This window comes from Asterias amurensis, chromosome 11, assembly GCF_032118995.1.
Source record: "Asterias amurensis chromosome 11, ASM3211899v1".
NCBI classification, from domain to species: Eukaryota; Metazoa; Echinodermata; class Asteroidea; order Forcipulatida; family Asteriidae; genus Asterias; species Asterias amurensis.
In genome coordinates, this window is record NC_092658.1 from 14,478,814 (window position 1) to 14,502,616 (window position 23,803).

Consider the following 23,803-nt stretch of genomic DNA (forward strand, 5'->3'; position numbering starts at 1 on the left):
CCGCTTTTTTTTTCAAGAGACAAATAATGGGAAAAGTTATTTCCGTGAACAGTAAGTTGAATATTTATGATTGAAGGTCACGGGCCTTGAACATAATTGAGATTTGCATATAGATTGCAAATTAATGTTTGTCTCTCTCTTGACATATAAAGTCGAGGTCTGCCAGTAACTTCTTGTCAAGAAAACTTCGAAGTACGGGGCACTGAGTGAATTAATTCGAACACACTGTTTATGGAAATTATTACACAATATAGTCTTCTTGTGGATGATAAAAGATAATTATGGATTGTAAGTTATATCTACTGTGAGCTTATCAATTCCTTTCCGTATTGTTTCAGCAGAAAGTATGAACATTGCTTATTATATAAGAATATAATCAAAGGAAGCAGCACCAATTTTGTCAAAATTAGTTCAGACATGTTTTGTACATAATAACTATAAATATATAGTTAGTAGAGAACCATGTGTAAATCTCTTTTGAGGGAGTGTTCGCGGCTCTGAAAGAAGCCGGTTTCGAACAGTATACTCTGCTCGTCTTGGAGAATGCTGGACTATGGCACACACATCCAGCCAGCAACCAATTCACAGCTTCCCGCCCCATCCCTCTAGCCATAAGCTCAATCACCACCAGTAGTGCAGCATTCTCCTGAAGACGAGAAGACGAGCAGAGTGTACTGTCCGAAACGTCGAGACCACAACGGCTCTTTTCAGATCGAGCCAACACTCCCTCAAAAGAGATTTTACACATGGTTGTACCCGCAAGTCTACTAATGGTGTGCGGGTATAGTTCATTGAAAAGTTTACTCATTGCCAGAAATCGGATATTATTTTGCGTCCATAAGCCGTACAAATAATTTTGCATTTTTCATGTGTTGTGCATTGTCAATGTCATAATGTGAAAATGTTTTTATGGTTTAAGTTAGGAAGTAGCACCATCTGGCAAAATTAGTTCGGATATGTGTTTTACACAAACAATGGGTGCGTTCGATAATAGCTTCACCGTGTCGAACCCGCGGGCTCATTCGGGTGAGCTCCTAACAAGAGCTAATCGAACGATCACTCACCCTCTCGTGGTGACGTCGTGCACCGCGGGTCAGCCCCAAGTGACCCGTTCCACAAGCAGGGCACTTGGTTTGGGGCTGACCCGGGTGAGCCCCTGGAATGACGTCAAAGCTATTCGAACGCACCGGGGCATATCGGGGTCGACCCGGAGAAGCTAATCGAACGCACCCAATGTTGTCGAAAATTGGGCCATAGAACCTAAACGCAACTTTTAATCATTTTCGGTTTTTTTTTACGTAAAGCATATAAAGCGCAGACCAGTATTCATAATGCACAAAATAACAAATCTATGAAAAGTTTGACTCAATTGGTCATCGAGAGTTGCAAGAAAATAATGAAATGAAAAACACCCTTGTTGCACAATGTGTGTGCTTTCAGATGCCTAGAAGTCTTTCAATATTTGAGAGAATTTACGTATTTCTCAAAAAACTACGTTACTACAAAGGGAGCCGTTCTTCACAATGTTTTAAACTATCAACAGCTAGCTCTCCACTGCTCGTTACCGAGTAAGTTTTTTTCTAAAAATTATTTTGACTAATATACCAATAGTGTAGCCTAAAGTCAAGGCTGTTACAAGTAAAACCCAATTACTGTCTGGAGTCTTATTTATTAAACCGATTGACGCCCGGTTCTATCAAGGGGACGCGGGTATACTTCAACTAAGGACAACAAGTTTGTATCTAATTAGATACAACAAAATTAATTAGCAAAGATGATTGATTTGACACTGTGGACGTTATTTTAACATCGTATACACCCACTACGGCACTTATCTGTTGAATAATGCGTGTATACCAAAACTACAGATGATCAAAAAAAAATGAAGGATAGTCATTGGTTTTCCTCAAAACTTCAGTTCGTTCATCAGCCCTGCACTTATATCTATTGACGTTTCTTGAGGATTTTCACAATTGTGTTTATTCATTTTGTTTAGTTATTTCTTTACAATTAACACTGATCCGTTTACAGAGGAAAATGTTACATTTAAAAACATATATATTTAAAGATAAATGAACATTCGAAACACTAATTCAACATTGATTGTTCTTAGTAAAGATGATATGAAAGTCCATACATACATGGGAATATGAGGTTGGAATGGTTGGGTTGAGTTCCTAGTGAAGAAAGATAAACACTGGTCTGTCATCTAGATTTCTTCAAAAAAATGTATAATACCAAATACTGAGAAATGCACGCACACAAAATATAAGTGTTTGTATATGGGGCGCCGTTTGTCCATTAATTGTTTGACACTTTTAAGGCTTGTTTTTACCATGGTTTACAGCAATTAGATGTAAACCATAGAAACTGTTGGCAAATCCTGTTATGGTTTACATACCAGTAAAGTATTTGTTGTGTCTAAGTTTATGGTTTACAAACCATGAACATACAAAAAACATTTACAAATCGTGGTTCATAAACCAAGAAAATTTACGCATCTTAAAAACATGTTTTATAAACCATAAAAAATAAAGCATCAAATTCATGGTTTACAAATCATGGTTTACAAACCATGAAAATTGAGACATCTAAAAACATGGTTTATAAACCATGAAAATCTAAGATAAAAATCGTGGTTTACAAATCATGGTTTATAAACCATAACAAATGAACCATAAAATCATGGTTTGTGACAATGGTTTATAAACCATGAAAATCGAGACTTCTTAAAAAACATGGTTTATAAACCATGAAAATTGAGACTTCTTCAAAAACGTTGTTTGTAAACCATAAAAAAAGTGCACTTACAAATCATGGTTGACAAACCATACAAATGTGCACTCACAAATCATGGTTTACAAACCATAAAAAATGTGCACTACAGAAATCATGGTTTATAAACCATAAAAACGTGCACTAAAAGCCAGCAATATGCAATTCACCTATGGAGGACGGAAAGTGGACATCTGCTTTTCTGGTATCAGAATTGCAGAAAAGCAGATTTAATGGGTTTTTGTAGCAATTTTTTCTCCTTTTCTACTTTTCTGCTACCTGAAAAGCAGATTGATCGTTTTTTGAAAAGCATTTTCTACTTTTCTACTTTTCTGTTACCAGAAGAGCAGGTTTTACTTTTTCTCCATATGTTGGCGGACGAAAAGTGGCCTTTTGCTTTTCTAATATCGGAATAGTAGAAAAGCAGATTTAACGTTTCGTGAAAATGCAATTTTCTATTTCTCTGCTTTTCTGCCACATGAAATCGGTCAACGTTTGCAACCGGTGATGGAATTTTGGGATATCCGAATTTTGCGTCCGGTCGGTGCAGGCCTACTTCAAAACCTATGATTGTGTAGATTGTTGATATTAATTGTTGTTATTTTCTAGTTCACACCACCGTGGAGGAATAAATTACACTCATCAGCGGGTTGACTGACTTGCCAAACATTTTTAGAAGAGTACCATTTTATACCCAGATAACATACATACATTGGGCAATCAGTTATTCCAAATTATTACATTATTGCAATCAAGATTTATTAATATCTACAATTTTTGGGGTATTTTATAGCAAAAAAAAATCTCAACAAATTACATTACTTTGTCATTTTTTAATTGTTTCGACAATCTTAAGACATCCTGTGCCACAGCTTTGACACCCTGCCTTGAAAATTGCATATTATGACCAATGTCGGTTCAATGCCGGCCCAATGGTGGCCGTTACCAAATCAGTATTGGCACAACAAAGTTGTTTTATACCATTATTTGCCAAAACGGTGTGCCACTTCGAAACCAGTATTGGCCCAAAAAAGGTTTTCTATACCATTTTGTCAAATGGCGTGGCGCTAAAAAAAAAAGTATTGGCCCAGAAAAGATTGTCTATGGTGCAGCTACAAAACCAGTGTTGGCCCAATAGAGGTTTTCTACCATTTTGCCAAAATGGTGTGCCGCCAACAAACCAGTAGACAGATGACAGAAAGTAAAACTTTCATTATCAGACGAAAATTCAACCAGCATTTTAACTCGTAAGTTTTTATTAATAAAATAAAAATGCAAAAAGTATATCAAATATATACAATTTAAATGAAATTACTTTGCAATAAAAAAGTTCATTACAATAAAGTGTAGTTGTCCATGATAAACAAAAAACATAAAAAAATGAAAAAAACAGCAGCAATTAATAAATCAAATTAAAAATGCTATGTAAAAACCGCTGCTTCGGCACCACCGCCGCCCACGACGACGGCCCCGTCGACGACACCAGCTTGTGGATGGAATGTTATGACGGATGGGGTACCTCCATCGACATTTACGGGGGCAGTGATTCCGCCGACAACAATCGGTGAGTCTTTCATAATACACCAATATTTGTAAGTTCCGTTAGCGCGTCGCTTGCTGGGCTAGATAGCGCGCCACTGCATAGCGTCTGTGACGATCTTGGGGCCGCCGTGCCCTTAGGCCATTTTTTTTTTATTACTTGGATTACGGATTTGTAAGCTACAAAAAACGGGCGGGGGGCGGGAAAAAAAAAAAAAAAAAAAAAAAAAGGGGGATTACGGAATTTCGAGCCCAGAAAACGGGCGGGGGAAAAAAAAAAAAAAAGGAAAAAAAAGAACAAAATGCACGCGGGCGGCTTCTAAAACACGTACATATATACACAATTTATGTAGATAAAAGCAACCACTCACTGAAAGAATGTCGCCAGTGTTTTAGGCCAAACAAAATGTTCGGTTTCTGGTTACTGACCGGCCCTTACTTTTACACCGCGACCCTAAATTATTCACATTTTCGGCTTGAAAAAATTTATTCATATTTTTTTTTTAAACCGTGTCGAACAAAAAGTCAGACTTTCACCAAATTAACAAATGTTAGAACAAAATTGAAATAAAGACAAATTTACCGATATCTCCGTGATTTAAGGCCCATAATTTATTACTAATCCACGGACGTACACCGGTTCCTAGCTCACGAGTGAACGTTGAGCGCATTCTAAAGATTTGCAAAATGGGCAGATTGCGCGCAATTTTCCCGAGCTACAATACTAACAAAGCACAAATCTGCAGATTGCGCACCTTTTATGCTGGATCGCCATTCATCTGCCAGTTAAGCTGAGCGCACACACGACACGCTGATGCTCTGCCCAAATTCGCGCACACAGACCATTTGTTGATGCATCAATTGATTGCATGAGTTTGGGTCGTGAGCGGTCGATGCTCTCGTGGTTGTTACTAAATGGCCAAACTGTATGCACTTGGGCAAATAGTATAGTCTATAAACGGACTCACACTTTTGTACGTGAATGCATACCATTGGTCTGGTTTCCATCATACATCGGCCGCGATTTTTTTTTCTCCGTTGACACTGACTCACGCCGCGGTTTAATACGTGTACATGTGCATGTACATTGAACAGTACATGTACGTGTACATGTAGGGGTCTCGTTGTAAATTCCAGAGGAAAAAATCGCTAGTAAAAACATGTAAGCGATCGGTGGCACTGTTGTATGAAAGTGTTGTGTATTTATTTATTTATTTATTTTTTTTTTCCCCTACAAAATTAGATTTTTCGGGCGGGGAATTTTTTAATTTTTTTCAGAAACACGATTTTTTTCGGGCGGCGATTCCCGTAATCCAAGTTATTAAAAAAAAAATGGCCTTAGCGTTGCAAGAAAAAATTTGGAAGGGCGAGTTTGTGGAGTTAGGGTCCCTTTTGCGCATTAAGACTCTTTGAGCATTAAGGATTAACCTTTAAACAAAATTTGCCTCCCATATTGACCTAGCTCTACTTCCAGGTCAACCGGAAGTGGGACAATATCCCAAGAACTTCACAACCTATGTTCAAACCTTTTTTCAGTTATAGCCTAACAAACAATACAGTATCGGGCCAATGGTGGCATGTACCGGCGTCGAGTTTCGATACGGTGCCGTTAATTATGATGATGATATTGAGCCAGAATTGGGCCAGTGCTGGCCTTCTTCCGGTCAAGCGTCATGTCCTTGCTAGTAAAGTGCCCACACTGGGCCAATGTCGGTTTTATAGAGGCAAACTATTTTAGTTAGGACGGAGGTTTGCCTGTCTTGGCCAATATTGGTTTTGTGCGGCACATCGTTTCGGCAAAATGATGAACCTTTAATGGGCCAATGCTGGTTTTGTAGCGGTGCACCATTTTGGGAAAGTGGTAGAAAACCTGCACTGGTCCAATACTGGTTTTGTGGCACACCATTTGGGAAAACAGGCAGAAAACCTCTCATTGAGCCAATACTGGTTTTGTAGCTGCACACCATTCTTGTCAAAATGGTGTCATATAGAAAACCTTTTCGGGGCCAATTATGCCAATACTGGCTTTGGCAAAACGGTAAAGAAATATGTTCTAATTACTAAACCGACTTGATATTTAAAAAGGAATTAGCCCATGCAAGTTATTGAAGCTGGGGTGGATTTCACAAAGAGTTAAGACTAGTCTTATCTCGAGTTAGGAAGAGTTAATCGTCCTAACTTAGGACTAGCCATACGTTTCTTATATATGTCCAAGGACTATGTCCTAAGTTAGGACTAGGCCTAACTCTCTGTGAAATCGACCCCTGATGGTACCGGCATTTTGAGAAACCGAATACTATTAATAAAACAAAATTCTAAAATGTATACCTCCTTTATTATTCTATTGGTTTTTACATTGATTTATTAATTTAATTTTTAATTTGATTTATTCATTGCTGCTGTTTTTTCATTTTTTTATGTTTTTTGTTTATCATGGACAACTACACTTTATTGTAATGAACTTTTTTATTGCAAAGTAATTTCATTTAAATTTAATATATTTGATATACTTTTTGCATTTTTATTTTATTAATAAAAACTTACGAGTTAAAATGCTGGTTGAATTTTCGTCTGATAATGAAAGTTTTACTTTCTGTCATCTGTCTACTGGTTTGTTGGCGGCACACCATTTTGGCAAAATGGTAGAAAACCTCTATTGGGCCAACACTGGTTTTGTAGCTGCACCATAGACAATCTTTTCTGGGCCAATACTTTTTTTTTTAGCGCCACGCCATTTTGACAAAATGGTATAGAAAACCTTTTTTGTGCCAATACTGATTTGGTAACGGCCACCATTGGGCCGGCATTGAACCGACATTGGTCATAATATGCAATTTTCAAGGCAGGGTGTCAAAGCTGTGGCACAGGATGTCTTAAGATTGTCGAAACAATTAAAAAATGACAAAGTAATGTAATTTGTTGAGATTTTTTTTGCTATAAAATACCCCAAAATTTGTAGTTATTAATAAATCTTGATTGCAATAATGTAATAATTTGGAATAACTGATTGCCCAATGTATGTATGTTATCTGGGTATAAAATGGTACTCTTCTAAAAATGTTTGGCAAGTCAGTCAACCCGCTGAGTGTAATTTATTCCTCCACGGTGGTGTGAACTAGAAAATAACAACAATTAATATCAACAATCTACACAATCATAGGTTTTGAAGTAGGCCTGCACCGACCGGACGCAAAATTCGGATATCCCAAAATTCCATCACCGGTTGCAAACGTTGACCGATTGCAAAAAGCCACCACCGATCCCTAAAGTTGACTGATTGCAAAAAGCCACCACCGATCCCTGAAGTTGACCGATTGCAAAAATCCACCACCGATCACTAAAGTTGACTGATTGCAAAAAGCCACCACCGATCCCTGAGGTTGACCGATTGCAAAAAGCCACCACCGATCACTAAAGTTGACCGATTGCAAAATTCCATCACCGGTTGCAAAAGTTGACCGATTGCAAAAAGCCACCACCGATCCCTGAGGTTGACCGATTGCAAAAAGCCACCACCGATCACTAAAGTTGACCGATTGCAAAATTCCATCACCGGTTGCAAAAGTTGACCGATTGCAAAAAGCCACCACCGATCTCTAAAGTTGACCGATTGCAAAAAGCCACCACCGATCCCTAAAGTTGACCGATTGCAAAAAGCCACCACCGATCACTAAAGTTGACCGATTGCAAAAAGCCACCACCGATCACTAAAGTTTACCGATTGCAAAAAGCCACCACTGATCACTAAAGTTGACCGATTGCAAAAAGCCATCACCGATCGTGAATATGCATGGCTAAACCATCACCGATCATGAATATGCATGACCGATCGCTAAAATGGACCACCGATCGTGTTTTATCACCGCTTGCTAAAATTGATCACCGATCGCATAGGACCACCACCGATGACAAATTTGATCACCGGTTGCAAATACCATCACCGATGATTAAATGCCTCTTTGGCGTTCCATAGAAGTAGGCCTACTTTTGTGATGACCGCGCATGTGGCCGCGGCATCTCAAAGGAAATACTCTGACGGAGGTTTCACGGCTACCATCCAAAATAGACTTCAGGGATTCTTTCTTTACAAAAAAACACGGTCAGTCATACATTTTCCCATGTGGTTTATTTCAAATGAAGCGGGTGACACGTTTGTTCAATAAACTGAAACATTCACGGGCGGTCCTTTGAAAAAGCAAATGGCCACTTTTCGGCCACCTTCTACCTAGGTAAAATATGAGTTTTCCGGTATCTGAAAGGAAAAAAGGAAATGGCCACTTTTCGGCCGCCCGAGTAAAACCTGCTTTTCAGGTGGCGGAAAAGCAGAGAAATAGAAAATTGCATTTTTACAAAACGTTAAATCTGCTTTTCTACTGTTCTGATCGCAGAAAAGCAAATGCCCACTTTTCGTCCACCAGAGTAAAATCCTCTTTTCATGTGGCAGAAAAGCAGAGAAATAGAAAATTGCATTTTTACAAAACGTTAAATCTGCTTTTCTACTATTCTGGTAGCAGACATGCAAAAGGCCACTTTTCGTCCGTCAGCATTAGAAGAAAAATTAAAACCTGCTTTTCTGGTAACAGAAAGTAGAAACGTAGAAAATGCAATTTCACAAAACGTTCAATTTGCTTTTCTGGTAGCAGAAAAGCAGAAAAGCAGAAAAGTTCATATAAAACAACCATAAAATCTGCTTTTCTGCTTTTCTGATACCAGAAAAGCAGATGGCCACTTTTCGTCCTCCATATTCACCGTGTGTGTCAATGCTGTGATCAATGCACCCGTGTGTGTAATGCTGATGCAATAATAGCTCTTTGAATGCACCGTGTACAGTATGCCATGTGGCCACCATGCCGCAGTGCTCGGGACCGGATGTCAGGGTGGGTGGTGAGCGGTATGGCTCTTGAGGCCAGCGTAGTCTGGTTCCTAGACGACTCTTGTTAACATGGGGGAAATGGGAACCGATCAGAATTGGGAAGGAGGTTTATTTGAGACGATCGTATAGGTTTTCATGGTTTATAAACCATGATTTGTGTATGCACCTTTTTTATGGTTTGTAAACCATGATTTGTTAGTGCACATTTTTTATGGTTTGTAAACCATGATTTCTGAGTGCACGTTTTCATGGTTTATAAACCATGATTTCTGAGTGCACATTTTTTATGGTTTGTAAACCATGGTTTGTGAGTGGAGTTTTTTATGGTTTGTAAACCATGATTTGTGAGTGCACACTTTTATGGTTTGTAAACCATGATTTGTGAGTGCACATTTTTTTATGGTTTGTAAACAATGATTTCTGAGTGCACGTTTTCATGGTTTATAAACCATGATTTCTGAGTGCACATTTTTTATGGTTTGTAAACCATGGTTTGTGAGTGGAGTTTTTTATGGTTTGTAAACCATGATTTGTAGGTGCACGTTTTTATGGTTTGTAAACCATGATTTGTGAGTGCACGTTTTTATGGTTTATAAACCATGATTTGTGAGTGGAGTTTTTTTATGGTTTGTAAACCATGATTTGTGAGTGCACGTTTTTATGGTTTGTAAACCATGATTTCTGAGTGCACGTTTTCATGGTTTATAAACCATGGTTTGTGAGTGGAGTTTTTTTATGGTTTGTAAACCATGATTTGTGAGTGCACGTTTTTATGGTTTATAAACCATGATTTCTGTAGTGCACATTTTTTATGGTTTGTAAACCAAGATTTGTGAGTGTGGTTTGTAAACCATGATTTGTAAGTGCACTTTTTTTTATGGTTTACAAACAACGTTTTTGAGATGTGTAAATTTTCATGGTTTATAAACCATGTTTTTTTTTAAGAAGTCTCGATTTTCATGGTTTATAAACCATTGTCACAAACCATGATTTTATGGTTCATTTGTTATGGTTTATAAACCATGATTTGTAAACCACGATTTTTATTCTTCAATTTTCATGGTTTATAAACCATGTTTTTTAGATGTCTCAATTTTCATGGTTTATAAACCATGATTTGTAAACCATGAATTTGATGCTTCAGTTTTTATGGTTTATTAACCATGTTTCTTAAGATGCGTAAATTTTCTTGGTTTATGAACCACGATTTGCAAATGTTTTTTTGTCTGTCATGGTTTGTAAACCATAAACTTATACACAACAAATACTTTACTGGTATGTAAACCATAACAGGATTTGCCAGCAGTTTCTATGGTTTACATCTAATTGCTGTATACCATGGTAAAAACAAGCCTTAAAAATGCCAAACAATTAATTGACAGACGGCGCCCCATATTTGTACCCCCTTTATATATTGTAGCGCTGACCGTGGGTTGCGTTGTACACAGTTTAACGACACAAGAACGTACAATTAACTGCCCTTTCTGTCCGTTTCTTTGGAGGTTTATTCACACACAACAAGTCATAAAATTACACGAAGCAGAAACCTAAGCTCTGGCGAGCAGATATACCGATCGGCCTGCTTGAGTTGCCAGCGGTGCTCCGATGGGGACGCGTGCTGGCGCCCCCTACCGGTCGATCGGTACCGCCACTACAATATAAATGCAAATAAAACACATAGGACATCACATCGCCCATTAATGCAGTAATTATAAGGGCTTAAGTCAATATTCTAAATGAATTTTAAAGTTCGAAAATAAACATTGATAAGTTGAAAAGCAAACTGACTTCACAGTAGCTACGCAACCCTGATTTTGAATGTATGTTTTTTTTCATTCTTTTGTTCAAAACTCCACTGGTTCACATTCCCGTCAGTTGACAGCACACAACATCAACAGTCAAGATTTGCATTAGGTATTTGTAATTCTGTTATGGATAGGGGCCTACATTATATACACTTTCAACAGCTAAACAGTTGGTAACCCCCCCCCCCCTCCAAAACAAAAAAATAAAGAAAGCAAGAAAGAAAAAAGAAAAAGAAAGAAAATTCATAACCCGACGTTTCGACCCTTGCAGAATCTTTCTTTTTTAGCCTCCGTCAGGCCATATTTTCCAATTATACCATATGTCCTTTTGGTTGGTATAGCAGTTCGCAAAGCTAAGTCTAGTGTCTAGATATAAAGTTGTAATATTTTGTCTGTAAGGTTACTTAAATAAAGTTGAAATTTATCCCCAGCAAAATAGAGACATGTTTTTGTCTGAAATGCTTTTAAAATAATTTGTTAAAGAAAGTTGCATTTGAATCCAGTGAAATCAATATTTAATTTTTCCAATCACTCGACCACCAGAGTACCATCACGAAATGCAAATCGGTCACCGATATCACTCGGCTGTCGACCAATCAAAATAGTCTTTTCTATAACCCACGTCATTTTAAACTGAACTTTGATCAGCTAGTAAACAGAACGTTTGTTTATTATGCTGAATTCAACGAGCACATATTGGTGTTTTCTTGAAGAGGGAAGGCCTATATAAAGAGACCACCGACACCCTTAATTACACAGTTTGCCATTGATGCGAAGTAAGGCAAGATGTTCACGATGTTTTTAAGGTAAGACTGGTTATTTTTACCGCATGCAGCCAAACTTGAATATTGGGAACAAACTAAAATTGAATTTCAAAAGTGTGTAGAGACAATTCTTTTCAGGCACTGTTGGACACATTTTGGTAAATTGTCAAATACCAGTATTCTCACTTTTTGTATCCCAACATATGCATAAAATATTAATAAACCTGTAAAAAGATGAGCTCAACTGGTCATCGAATTTGCAAGAGAATAGTGAAAGAGAAAAATAGCCTTGTTGAATTACTTTGTGTGCTTTCAGGCGCCTAATAGAAGGCTTCAGGGATGAAGTCTTTTAATATTATTTAAGTGAAAAATTACCTCTTTCTCAAAACCTATACGTTACTTCAGAGTGAGCCGTTTCTCACAATGTGTTATACTATCAATAGCTCTCAATTGCTCATTACCAAGTAAGTTGTTCTACTACGTTTATTTGGAGTAATTACAAATAGTGACCAGTGCCTTCAATTTATCTGTACCTTTCAGGCTGTTGGTGTTGTTGGTGATCACTTCGTTTGTTGTCGGTCATCGTCAGAAGAGGAACATCTATGATGAAGACATGAAAATGTTAGAAGAATTGGAGGATCTTATTCACAAAGATGGCAACATCCAAGCATACTTGGGACATAGTGAAGGTACGTGCAACGTTCTGTAAGGGCTCAGTAGTATGTTTCTTATGATAACTTGTATAATAAATTGATTCCATATTTTCGAGCTTTCGTGGAATGGAGTTTATCAGTCAAATTAAAAACGTTCTCCACACAGTCATTATTTTGAGGTAAAACAAATTGACTAGAGCGGGATTTGAGCCAACGACCTCCGGATTAAGCCGGCACTCTACCAACTGAGCTATCTAGCCCTATGTTGGCGATCTCCCCGTTTTGTCAATATCTTTGTTCGGGTGCCGATTTATTTTGCAAAAATAGAGGCAGTGTTTTTTCTTGTAATAATATCATTATATGTGAATTTCTACAAATTAAGCTTCTTCTTCTCTCGTTGTTGCCTTGAATTTGTTATCACGCTGAGTGCTAGGCCTATATCCTATAACTCCTCATGCTTCGAATCTGCACGCTTCACTTTCAAACTATCGGAACTTTTATGTTCTTTGTACCTTTTTTTTTTTTTGGTGGGGGGGGGTCTTTTTTTTTTTTTTTTTTTTTGGGGGGGGGGTGGGCTTTAGAAGGTTGAAGTGCATACGTGTTTGGCTTTGGGTGTTAAAATGGCTGTCCTGTTATAGTGGTTTATGTGTGTTGTTTTTGCAAGGTTCTGAATTTGCTTTTGTTTTAAAGTTTCAAGTTGTGTGATTTTAATAGCGTTTGAGTGCAATCTCCTTTTCATAATTATACATAATTATTTTTTTATAAATACTTTTGTATAACCTTAGGCAGTGGACACTATTGGACACAATTATTGGTAATTACTCAAACAATTATTAGCATAAAACCTTACTTTGTAGTGAGTAATGGGGAGAGGTTGGTAGTACAAAATATTCTGAAGTGGAGTACTTTTCGAGAAAGAAGTAATTATCCACGAATTTGATTTCGAGACCTCAGATTTAGAACTTGAGGTTCTCGAAATCAAGCATCTGAAAGCACACAACTTCGTATGACAAGGGTGTTTTTTCTTTCATTTTTATCTCGCAACTTCCTTGGTCTTTTTTGAGCTCAAATTTTCACAGGTTTGTTAATTTATGCATATGTTGAGATACAGCAAGTGAGAAGACCGGTCTTTGACAATTACCAATAGTGTCCAATGTCTTTAAAATATATGAAATAAATAAATATCGCGAAAGATTAAAACTTGCGCGGACCAAATAATATCCGACCTACCGACTGAAATATTAAGCCGTGCGTTCTCCACCTGATCTCCTCTAGACCAATCAGAAAGGATAAACTTTTACGTGTATTAATGAATGATTAAATAATTGAATTTGGTTAATGTTAACAGAAAAACACCAGCAGTTGGATGGACGTAGTCCAGAATCTCTATTGAACCAATTTAATGGCGTCAGCCGTTCACCTATTGCTATCAGGAAATTGGGAAAATTCAGGACCAAGCTTCAAAATGACACACCACTGGTAAATAGGTGAGTGGGTATAGTATTGGAAGTGTGGTGACCGAGCGGTTAAGTTCACCGAATTCAAATTTTGGTGTTTCCGATTAGCAGAGTGTACTCGTCCTCCGGATGGGAAATCAAGCCGTTGGTCCCGTGTGTCGTGTAACGCATGTAAAAGAACCCGGTGTACTTTTATAAATAAGAAAAGGGTTCGCCCTGATGTTCCTGGCTGGATTGGCATATTAAGCAACATCACCCTCGTAAACAAAAAATGAGTAGGTCTCATAATTCAAACGTAGTCCTACATACCTTGCAGGGAAATTCTGTATGTAACAGCACCAGGAGCGTCACTGACTGACGGATATGCGCGCTATAAGAGGTCATTGGTTTTATAATGAGATATTTAGAAACCACTGGCTAACAGGTGAGTGGGTATAGAAAGGCCTATGCAATTTATATGAACATTTTTACAGACCCTGGTATTACATTGTTCTGTCTGTATTATTGAAGAACTCATAATATTAACTTTAAAACTTGTGCATTTTCTTACAGGCTTTCAAAAGATGAAGTGGACAAACTTATCATTCAAATTGATGACGTTTTGGGGCAAGTGAAAACGCAAACGACTTGTGACGCATCTACGCCCTACCGTACCCTAGATGGGAGCTGTAACAACCTTGTCCATACCGAAATAGGAATGGTGGAAACGCCATTAAAAAGGGTTGTTGACAATGCATACGGAGATGGTACGTACGAAAAATCACTAACATATTCAAGCTACTTTGTAGAAGCTGACGAAGGAAAAAAAAAAAGGATAAATACTAGTTTTGTTTTCAATTTAAAGACACTGGACAATATTGGTAATTGTCAAAGACTAGTCTTCACGGTTGGTGTATCTCAACATATGCGTAAAATAACAAACCTGTGAAGATTTGAGCTCAATCGGTCGTCGAAGTTGCGAGATAATAATAAAAGAAAAAACACCCTTGTCACACCCTTGCTGTGTGTTTTCAGATGCTTGATTTCGAGACCTCAAATTCTAAATATGAGGTCTCAAAATGAAATTCGGGGATAATACTTCTTTCTCGAAAACTACGTCACTTCAGAGGGGGCCGTTTCTCACAATGTTTTATACTGTTGACCTCTCCCCATTACTCGTTACCAAAAAAAGTTGTATGGCAATAAATATTTTGAATAATTACCAATAGTGTCCACTGCCTTTAAACAGGTACATGAGCGAAAATGACAAGTCGTGACCTTTGTTGAATTCAATTTGAAATGTTTTCAATCAATACGGAAATCGGTCATATTATGAATGTAATAGATTTGAATTGTGTAAAAAAACAATCATTTCGAATACACATATCCAGTGCTTTTCTGAAAGATTCGCGAAATAGTCTGTTACGTTATCACTCATAAAATTATTACTTAGCTCCAATTTGTATAGCCGCTTTGTTGCAGCGGGGAGGTATAACAAAGCAAACTCACAAGCATGACGTCAAAGCATTGTCATTTTGACACACGCCGTCAGTAAACGGTGGCCCGTTGAAAATTGTATTAATATAAAAAATATCTTTATTAAAGGCAGTGGACACTATTGTCAAAGTCTAGCCTTCACAAGAGGTGTATCTCAACATATGCATAAAATAACTAACCTGTGCAAATTTGAGCTCAATCGGTCATCAAAGATGCGAGATAATAATGAAAGAAGAAAACGCCCTTGTCACACGAAGTTGTGTGCGTTTAGATGGTTGATTTCGAGACCTCAAGTTCTAAACCTGAGGTCTCGAAATCAAATTCGTGGAAAATTACTTCTTTCTCGGAAACTATGGCACTTCAGAGGGAGCTATTTCCACCATTGTTTTATACCACCAACCTCTCCCCATTACTCGTCACCTAGAAAGGTTTTATGCTGATAATTATTTTGAGTAATTACCAATAGTGTCCACTGCCTTTAAAGCAACATTACTGAACTTTTTTTTTTGCTAACAAAACAGTTGCTAGCGGTGTAAGCACCAACCACCATATACATAAAATGACAAACCTGTAGAAGTTTGAGATTAATCGGCCACGAGAGAATAGTAAAAAACCGATTACAAATTTTGCATCGCATCGATGCCTTTAATAAATTGAATGAAACGCTCACTGAGCAATAAACTCCAAACATCAAATATGACATTTCAGACAGAAATATTTCAAGGGATGTTTTCAACTATCATCATTATTAGACCGTGTAAGTTTTATTTAAATCTGTGATCTTCACGATTTTTGTTTCTTACCAATTCTGTAATGTCCCTTTAAAAGTATAACATGAGAACTGTGATTTAATCAGTTTACTTGTTTGACAAACATATAAATAGTAATGTAACTATAACAATTAACATTTTCAATATATCTTTATGTGATAGGTGTTGGTACATCACGCACGTTGTCAGTAAACGGTGGCCCACTACCAAGTGCCAGAACAGTCTCGCGTGGTGTATTCGATGGCAGTACTGAGACAACATCCAATTTTACATCACTTGGTGTACACTTTGGGCAAATTACTGATCATGATCTATCGGCAGTGCACGCACAAGATGGTACTATATACTTTATTCCTCTTCAACTGTTTACTTTACTTAGCTCACCAGAAAGTAATTTTCACTTACTGTTTAGGAGTATTGGCTCTGACATCAGTCGCTGTGGTCTACACGTTTAGATCAGACAATCAGATACTATGCTGGTCTTAAAGGAAAAACCGATCATCAAACCACTCCTGAAGACCAGCAGGGTATACCGTTTTAAAACGTCGAGACTTGACAACAGCTCCTTCAGAGCCAATATTTCTAGCAAATGAAACTTATAAAGTGAGTGAGACTGTAAAGATCCTATCAGTTTTCAACTAGAAATGGGTAAGTGTCACCCGCAATATTTGCGGCTGTTGCTAAGGGTCAATCCAGTCTGTGCTTCAACTTTATGACCCAGCCATTATGTGCATTCACTTATACCCTTTCCATTTGTAGTTAATTGCAGTGGGTGTGCCGTTGAGGGCGAATGCTTCGCTATTACATTTGACTCACCTGACCCAGTGTTTGGGGGCAAAAGTTGTTTTGATTTCACTCGAGCGCATCATGAGACTGACAGTGACGGAGTTCGCCAACAAGTCAACTCTATCACCACGTGGTTGGATGCATCATTCGTGTATGGGTCCAGTGATATGACTGCAGATACACTTACTGACGGTAAGACTGTGCCAAAGTGTCTTTTTATGCAAGGCACCTCAGCTTTTGTGAGGCCAACTTCTGATAGATTTGAATCAAATACATTTTTTGTTATCTGTCAATGTTGAGGCTGCTACTGGTTAGCGTTGGGAAAAGGCTAGGGAATTGAACCAAATGAAAAAGGCACGGGATCTTTTTGATTATATTTTGAAAACTGTGTTATTTTCAGAGAGTGGTTCCATGGTGCACCTTACAGATGGCGAGACAGGCCGACCTCTTCTCCCTCCAAATATCGCCTTAAACATGTGTGTTGGGATCGACGCAGAACAAAACATCTACTGCGGTCTCGCTGGGGACGGTCGGGCCGCTGAGCAGCCCGGACTCACCGCCCTCCACACCCTGTTCCTTCGAGAACACAACCGCATTGCTGCAGAGCTGCGTGCACTCCGCCCTACATCAACCGCCAATGAAGTGTTCCATAAAGCTCGTAAGATTGTAGGCGCTGAATGGCAGCATATATTATACAATGAATACCTTCCACAGATTATTGGTGCTACTCTCTACAATGCTAACGAACTCGGTCCGGATGCTCCGTATGAATACAACCCAGACGTTGATGCGTCTATTGCTAACATGTTTGCTGCGGCCGGGTTCCGATTCGGGCACACCGAAGTACCAGACACAATAATACGAGCCGGAAATAGCCGGGACAAATACAGGGCCTCGAACATACCACCGATTCAAATGAGTGAAGCATTCTTCAATGCTTCGTACATATTTGACGAATCAATACCTGATGGTGCGGTAGATTCTATTTTGAGAGGAATGACAATTCAAGAATTGGATTTGGTTGATGGACATCTGACGTCAGCAATTATTGACAACCTGTTTGGAGATCCGAATGCGACAGGGTAATTTGGTTCATGTGCTTAAGTACTTGCATATTAAGCTATAATTTTCAAATGTGGACAAGCATGTTTTCTTAATATTCAAGCATGGTGCTATGATTCACGTCAACGTACGCAATTTGAGGCTTTAGTTACAGTACAAGTCCAATAGTTCATAAACAAGTCCAAATGCGCATGATCGGCACGCAAATGACTCGGGGGATCCGAATTCAAGCAACACAAGCCACCATCATGGTGCACTTCTTGAAGTATTGCAGCACACAACTATAAACCTAGCATTTCATATACAGAATGACGTCACTCTTACCAGCTTGGTTTATTCTGTAACTGTACTCAGTTTGCCAAGATGCATTGCGGTATATTTTTTTAGATGGCGTTGGTGCGTATTGGATTCGGGAAACATGACAAAGGTGTTTAAAATAACGATAGGGCCTTTCATGCCATGCATGCAGGTTTTTCGCTGTATTTTAAGCAATACTTTAACTGTTTTTGGTGTCGTGATGTAATCCGAGACTTTGAAACACTTGGTGGCAGCAGACTAATACTATATAATTATTGTATTTGATAATTTATATTAAATATCACGAGCAGTTAACCGGGGCTAAGCTAACTAGAGTGAAGATTTGTTGAGCAAGCGTATTCTGAGCGTGCGTACATTACAGAGAACAATGAATTTGCCTAGTAAAGCTACTGCAACCACCATAGAGCTATAGCTCTTATTATAGCACCCACATAGCACCCCAAAAACTTCCTCATTGAATCAACCGGTGACTTTATCCTTTGACCTTTTCAGTGATGGAGTTGACCTTGCAGCGCTGAATATTCAACGAGGGCGTGAGCATGGCTTGCCAAGCTACGCTATGATCAGGGAGAAGTTATGTGGAGTAAGCGCCATCAACGACTACTCTGACTTAACTGACATTGGTGTAGCTAACCTCGATAAGCTTAAACAAGTCTACGGGTAAGTAGTGACGTGTGTTGGATTCGTGTACTAAAAAAACACAGAAAGAGCTATTTATAGTGCATAAACTTGTGTAAGTCCATTCCTTTTGAATCTTCCCAATGCAGAGATAATGGTGTACGAGACATCGATGCTTTCGCCGGTCTGATCCTTGAAGACCATCTTCCCAATGCTCTGGTGGGCCCAACCTTGGCTTGCATGTTCGCGGACCAATTCAAACGACTCAAATTCGGAGACCGTTTCTTCTACAAAAACTCTGATCAGTTTACAGTAGGTATGTAAAAAAGATTGTTCCATGTTTTTTCCATTGTTTTTTAAAATTAATTATCGCTACCATTAAGCGCGGTTCATAATTCCTGCGAATGCGAATGCGAGGCGAATCTTGACGTCACAAATTCGCAACGAACAATTCGCAGCACTGCCCTCTGCTCTGCTCCCTTGCGAATAATCGCTGCGAAAGGACGTCAAATTCACGTCAAATTCGCTTCGCATTCGCATTCGCATGAAGTATGAAGTGGGCTTTAGTTACAATTTATTGTAACAAAGAGTTGAGATTTATACAACACTAAAACTGATTGATAACTTAACGATGTGATGGCGCCCTCATTGGTCAGAGAGAACCATTAAGGTTTTTAGAAAGAGGATGCTTGGGAACTTAACAGACAAAAGCATTTCATCACCGTGTGACTTCCCTACATACATGTACAAACAATCCTATCAGTTGACCTTAAGCATTGACGTCATCCAGCCGCCATCTTAGAGAAAAACGGTGACTTAACAAACGAGACGCACATAGATTTGTACGCGCGGGGCACAGTATTGGCCAATGAACAACCTCCTTTTGACCTCTTGGTGAGGGCGCCCTACTGAAATGACGTCATGTGTATAAGGTCTATACATTAACGCCTGAAAAAGTACTTGAGGTAACAAGGGTGCCATCTTGCCACTCTTATTCCAATAGCACTTTAAATTCCACACAACCAAAACTGACTTGACAGAGTTGACAGACTATCAGTCCATCATAGTGGAGATACCAAGACTGCCATATTATTACCACCCCCATTACCAACTTTAAGTATAATAATACCGTCCAAACTTACTTTATGCGCACAGATTCTGCATTGTCACAAATACAAATCGTCACCAAATTACTACGAATAATTAAATTTCCGTTTGTCTACAGACGAAATTGAAGAGATTCAAAAAGCAACCTTCGCAAGATTGATGTGTGATAACGTGGAAGGGGTTACGAAAATCCAACCATTTGTCTTCGTGGCACCTAAGAACTTTCAGACGAAAGAAAGACGGTAAGAAATGGATAGTGTGGTTAAAATATTCATTTGAAGTTTATACTTCTTGTTTTCAATCGTATACACGCTTAGCGCCAGTGCCCAATAAAAAAAAAACTATGTATGCACACAAAATAATATGTTACGCAGAGACAAATATTTCTGAATAGCAGCAACTGGTTACCAACCAAAATTCCATAAAGCTTCCATACTACCTTTTTGCTTTTAGCATGTAAATATCATGAGAAGTGTCTTTTGCTTAAACAGCTTTATGGATGTAGGAAATGGTGTCACTGCAAACCATATTGATTGTACAGCCACAAAGCAATGTTTTGAATCGTATTTACTATCTCTCTAGTCTGATACCCTACGTTTATCAATTTGTTCTAAAGTGATGACGTCAGATGTTTGGCGTCCCGACTACTCAAAACGATACACCCGCGAATACAGTGCTAACCATTTCTTATTCTGGTCTTTCAAAAGGTTTAACTCGTTCCACGAGTACAGCAAGTCTGGTGACTGGCCTCATACAAGATCCACAATCCTGAATGGATTAAACAACCATCGAAAATCCTGCTCAAACACAAATTTCATTCCCAAACTTGATATCAATAGATTCTAAAACTATAATTATGAAAATGTGTACTTTTGGGACGCTTGGTGGCAGATCCAAAATCCTGAATGGATTAAACAACCGACGAAAATCATGCTCTAACACAAATTTCATTCCCAAACTTGATATCAATAGATTATAAAATTATAATTATGCAAATGTGTACTTTTGGGACGCTTGGTGGCAGCATACTTACCATGTAAAACGTAGTTGGTAGTGTGCGCAAGCTAAAACTTACGTAAACAATGGAAGTTTACCTGGTGAGTCTGCCGCCACCTAGCGTCCCAAAGTCTCCCATAGGCCATGCCTTATATAATGGTAATCGTTCCCGAAAAATGAATGTAAGATTTACAAATCGATGTCAAAACAAAGTTGTTCCCATAACAAGGGGCAAATTAATGGAGGTGCTAGGGCTATGCACAACAATGCTTACCGGAGTAAGGTGTTTAAATTTGCATCGGGCATAAAGAATACTATTTGGCTTTCTTTACACAAATACACCTGTGTGTTAAAGCATTATAAGATTATTTTTCAAAAGTAAAACAAAAATATTTCCACTGGAGGTACTGAATTTACTTTTCTCATCCACCAATTACCTCATTCACCCAGAATGTTGACTGACATAATTCTCATTCGCTCAAACTCTGTTTGGTGTGCGAGCACTCTACGTCAACAATAATTATACACATAGTATCAATGCCACGTGGCATGCCCCTATTACCAATGGGAAAATTAAAACTGCGAGTATGGAACAACTAAAATTTGAAATATACTCACAATTCTCATGGTTCCTTAAAGTTGTTTGGGTATTGATCTGGTTGACAGTAGTCAGTTGATCATCTGAAGAATAAAACACAAAATGATGAAGAAAAAAACATACAAAGCGCAATATAAAATTGGTCATATTAATTGCTGGGTTTGCACTGAGCTGCAACCCTAAGCCATCCGTTTTGTCAGATTCTTTATCAAACTGATTGTCCAATTTAGAAAAAACAAAGTCGACGGGTTTTACAAGCTCCAGAACTCCACAAATAGTCAAAAACCACACAAAACAACGCCCTCGATAGTACCACCAAGAAAAGGTTTTAAGGCAGTTCAGGATAAGACATGACTGCTATGACGAAGCTCCTATATGTAGCTTAGGTGTAGAAGTAAAACAGAACTTAAAATATCAGGTATCACTGATAAATAAAGAGAAGTACATAGCATTGCTCAGCATAAAAACTGGAGTGTAAAATATGTTTTATTTATCAAGGTGTCATAGGACTGTCCCTCCGGTCGATTTCACAAAGAGTTAGGACTATAGTCCTTATGATTAGTCCATCTAGGAGATATTAAAAGATCAAGACGAGTATTTCGTCCTAACTCGAGATAAGACTAGTCTTAGTTCTTTGTGAAATCCAACCTTGGAGATTTTGTCTCCCATAATGGCGAAGTAATAAGCGCTGGATGAGGTTGATTCAAAGAGGGCGCTATCGGAAATGTTTTTGTACACAGTTTGCCGTATATGGGGAAGGGGATGGACACATTATCTCCGGGGGAAGACTCTCCTGCCACACTGGCAAATTTGGTCTAACTTGGTTTTAAACCAGTATCACAAAGTGTAGATAATATATTTTGTGATACTTAAGACCGTCCGTACAAAACACTGGCAACTGCTTCAAGACAAGAGCCAGTTTAATCATCATAACTCCACAAAATTATTTCTACCGTGGTTATGGTCGACTAAGGTCGGAATGTGAATGACGGTAACTGCCCCCCTCTAACAAATGCGCAAAATTGTTCGATACATAGCCTCTCCACCTGAGTGTCTTTGATCCCCGCTTGCCTGACCCCCCCCCCCCCCCCAGTTAAAATGTCTGCGTCTGTCCGGTGATTGACAGGCTCAGCATAACACTGGTTTACACTGGTTTACGATCTCATTGGTTAAATGTTGTCCGGATTAGTCCAATAAAATAGACCAGGGATCAGCAATACACTTCAGGAAAAATAACAACAGGAAAACGAAAAACAGCCCAAAGTAAACTTCACCGATGCTCCCATGTCAAATAATAAGAATGTGTGTACATGTAAATGCATTAAATTCGAGTGTTGTCGAACAAAACAGTCTTCCTTTTCCAAATTCGCTCTTCAAGCTCGCCTTGATTTGAGTTCCCGTTTTTGTATTAGTTGCCGGTGTCGCATGCAATTATGTCCTCTATGAAATACTATCAGGAGGACAGTATTGCATATGCAATAATGTCCGGCGGACGGTTTTTCATATGCAATCGTGTCCGCCCGGACGCTGCTGCATGATGCAATTGTGTCCGCCCGGACACATTTGCATATGCAGTTGTGTCCGCCCCCGTGCAAAACCTTCCTTGCGGTAAATTAAACGCCTTTGGTCGACGGAACACGTTCGTCATTTTTTTACAAGATAAAGTGCATGTCATGATTGACATGGGAAATGCTCTGCAATTATAAAATACGTGAGTTCATGCTGCATATACATGACATATACATGCACGCTCGCTCACGCGCGCACATACATGTACAGTCATGTACATGTCCGCCGGATGGTTTTTGCATAGCCCCGGACACAATTGCACATGCAAAAGTGTCCGGAGCGGCAGTATTGCTTGGCGGACACAATTGCATCTGACACCGGTAAAGGGCGCCCAACATCGCCTGATGTTTGGCAAGTCTACGAAACTGGGTCGAAACCATAGAGTTATTATATAATTTTGTGGTCGAAACAGTTCGTTTTGACCCAGATATTTGTGTGATACAGTCATCTCTTCTCCAGTAATTCGTATTGCGATCGGCAACTACGTTAGCAAAATGAACGTCACAAACCAAGACTAATGCTCTCATTCAATTCAGTCAGACTATGTATACTAATCAGAATCTCCAAAGTCGTTACCAGTATTCGTTAACAACATCTGGTGAAAAATCGAATACAAATCGAAACGATGTTCTAATTT

At 38.7% G+C, this 23,803-nt stretch overlaps 1 protein-coding gene and 1 long non-coding RNA gene across 2 annotated transcripts in view; both read left to right on the top strand.

Annotated features, from left to right (window-relative positions):
* Nucleotides 1-23,803, top strand: part of LOC139943859 (uncharacterized) — a 295,369-nt gene that overhangs the window by 10,174 nt on the left and 261,392 nt on the right. The gene's annotated exons all lie outside the window — the stretch shown is intronic.
* LOC139944511 (salivary peroxidase/catechol oxidase-like) lies at nucleotides 11,676-21,624 on the top strand. Its single transcript, XM_071941552.1, has 11 exons — nucleotides 11,676-11,798; nucleotides 12,297-12,445; nucleotides 13,758-13,896; nucleotides 14,419-14,612; nucleotides 16,275-16,448; nucleotides 16,872-17,090; nucleotides 17,299-17,980; nucleotides 18,771-18,938; nucleotides 19,046-19,212; nucleotides 20,122-20,245; nucleotides 20,711-21,624. Exons 1-11 carry the CDS (start codon nucleotides 11,779-11,781, stop codon nucleotides 20,847-20,849), a joined length of 2,175 nt encoding a protein of 724 aa, XP_071797653.1. The 5' UTR covers nucleotides 11,676-11,778; the 3' UTR covers nucleotides 20,850-21,624.

Coding starts and splice junctions, on each gene's coding strand:
- LOC139944511 (XM_071941552.1), top strand. CDS start 11,779: ATGTTCACGATGTTTTTAAG. Junction 16,449..16,871: donor GGCAGTGCACGCACAAGATG/GTACTATATACT, acceptor TTCCATTTGTAG/TTAATTGCAGTGGGTGTGCC. Junction 19,213..20,121: donor CTCTGATCAGTTTACAGTAG/GTATGTAAAAAA, acceptor GTTTGTCTACAG/ACGAAATTGAAGAGATTCAA.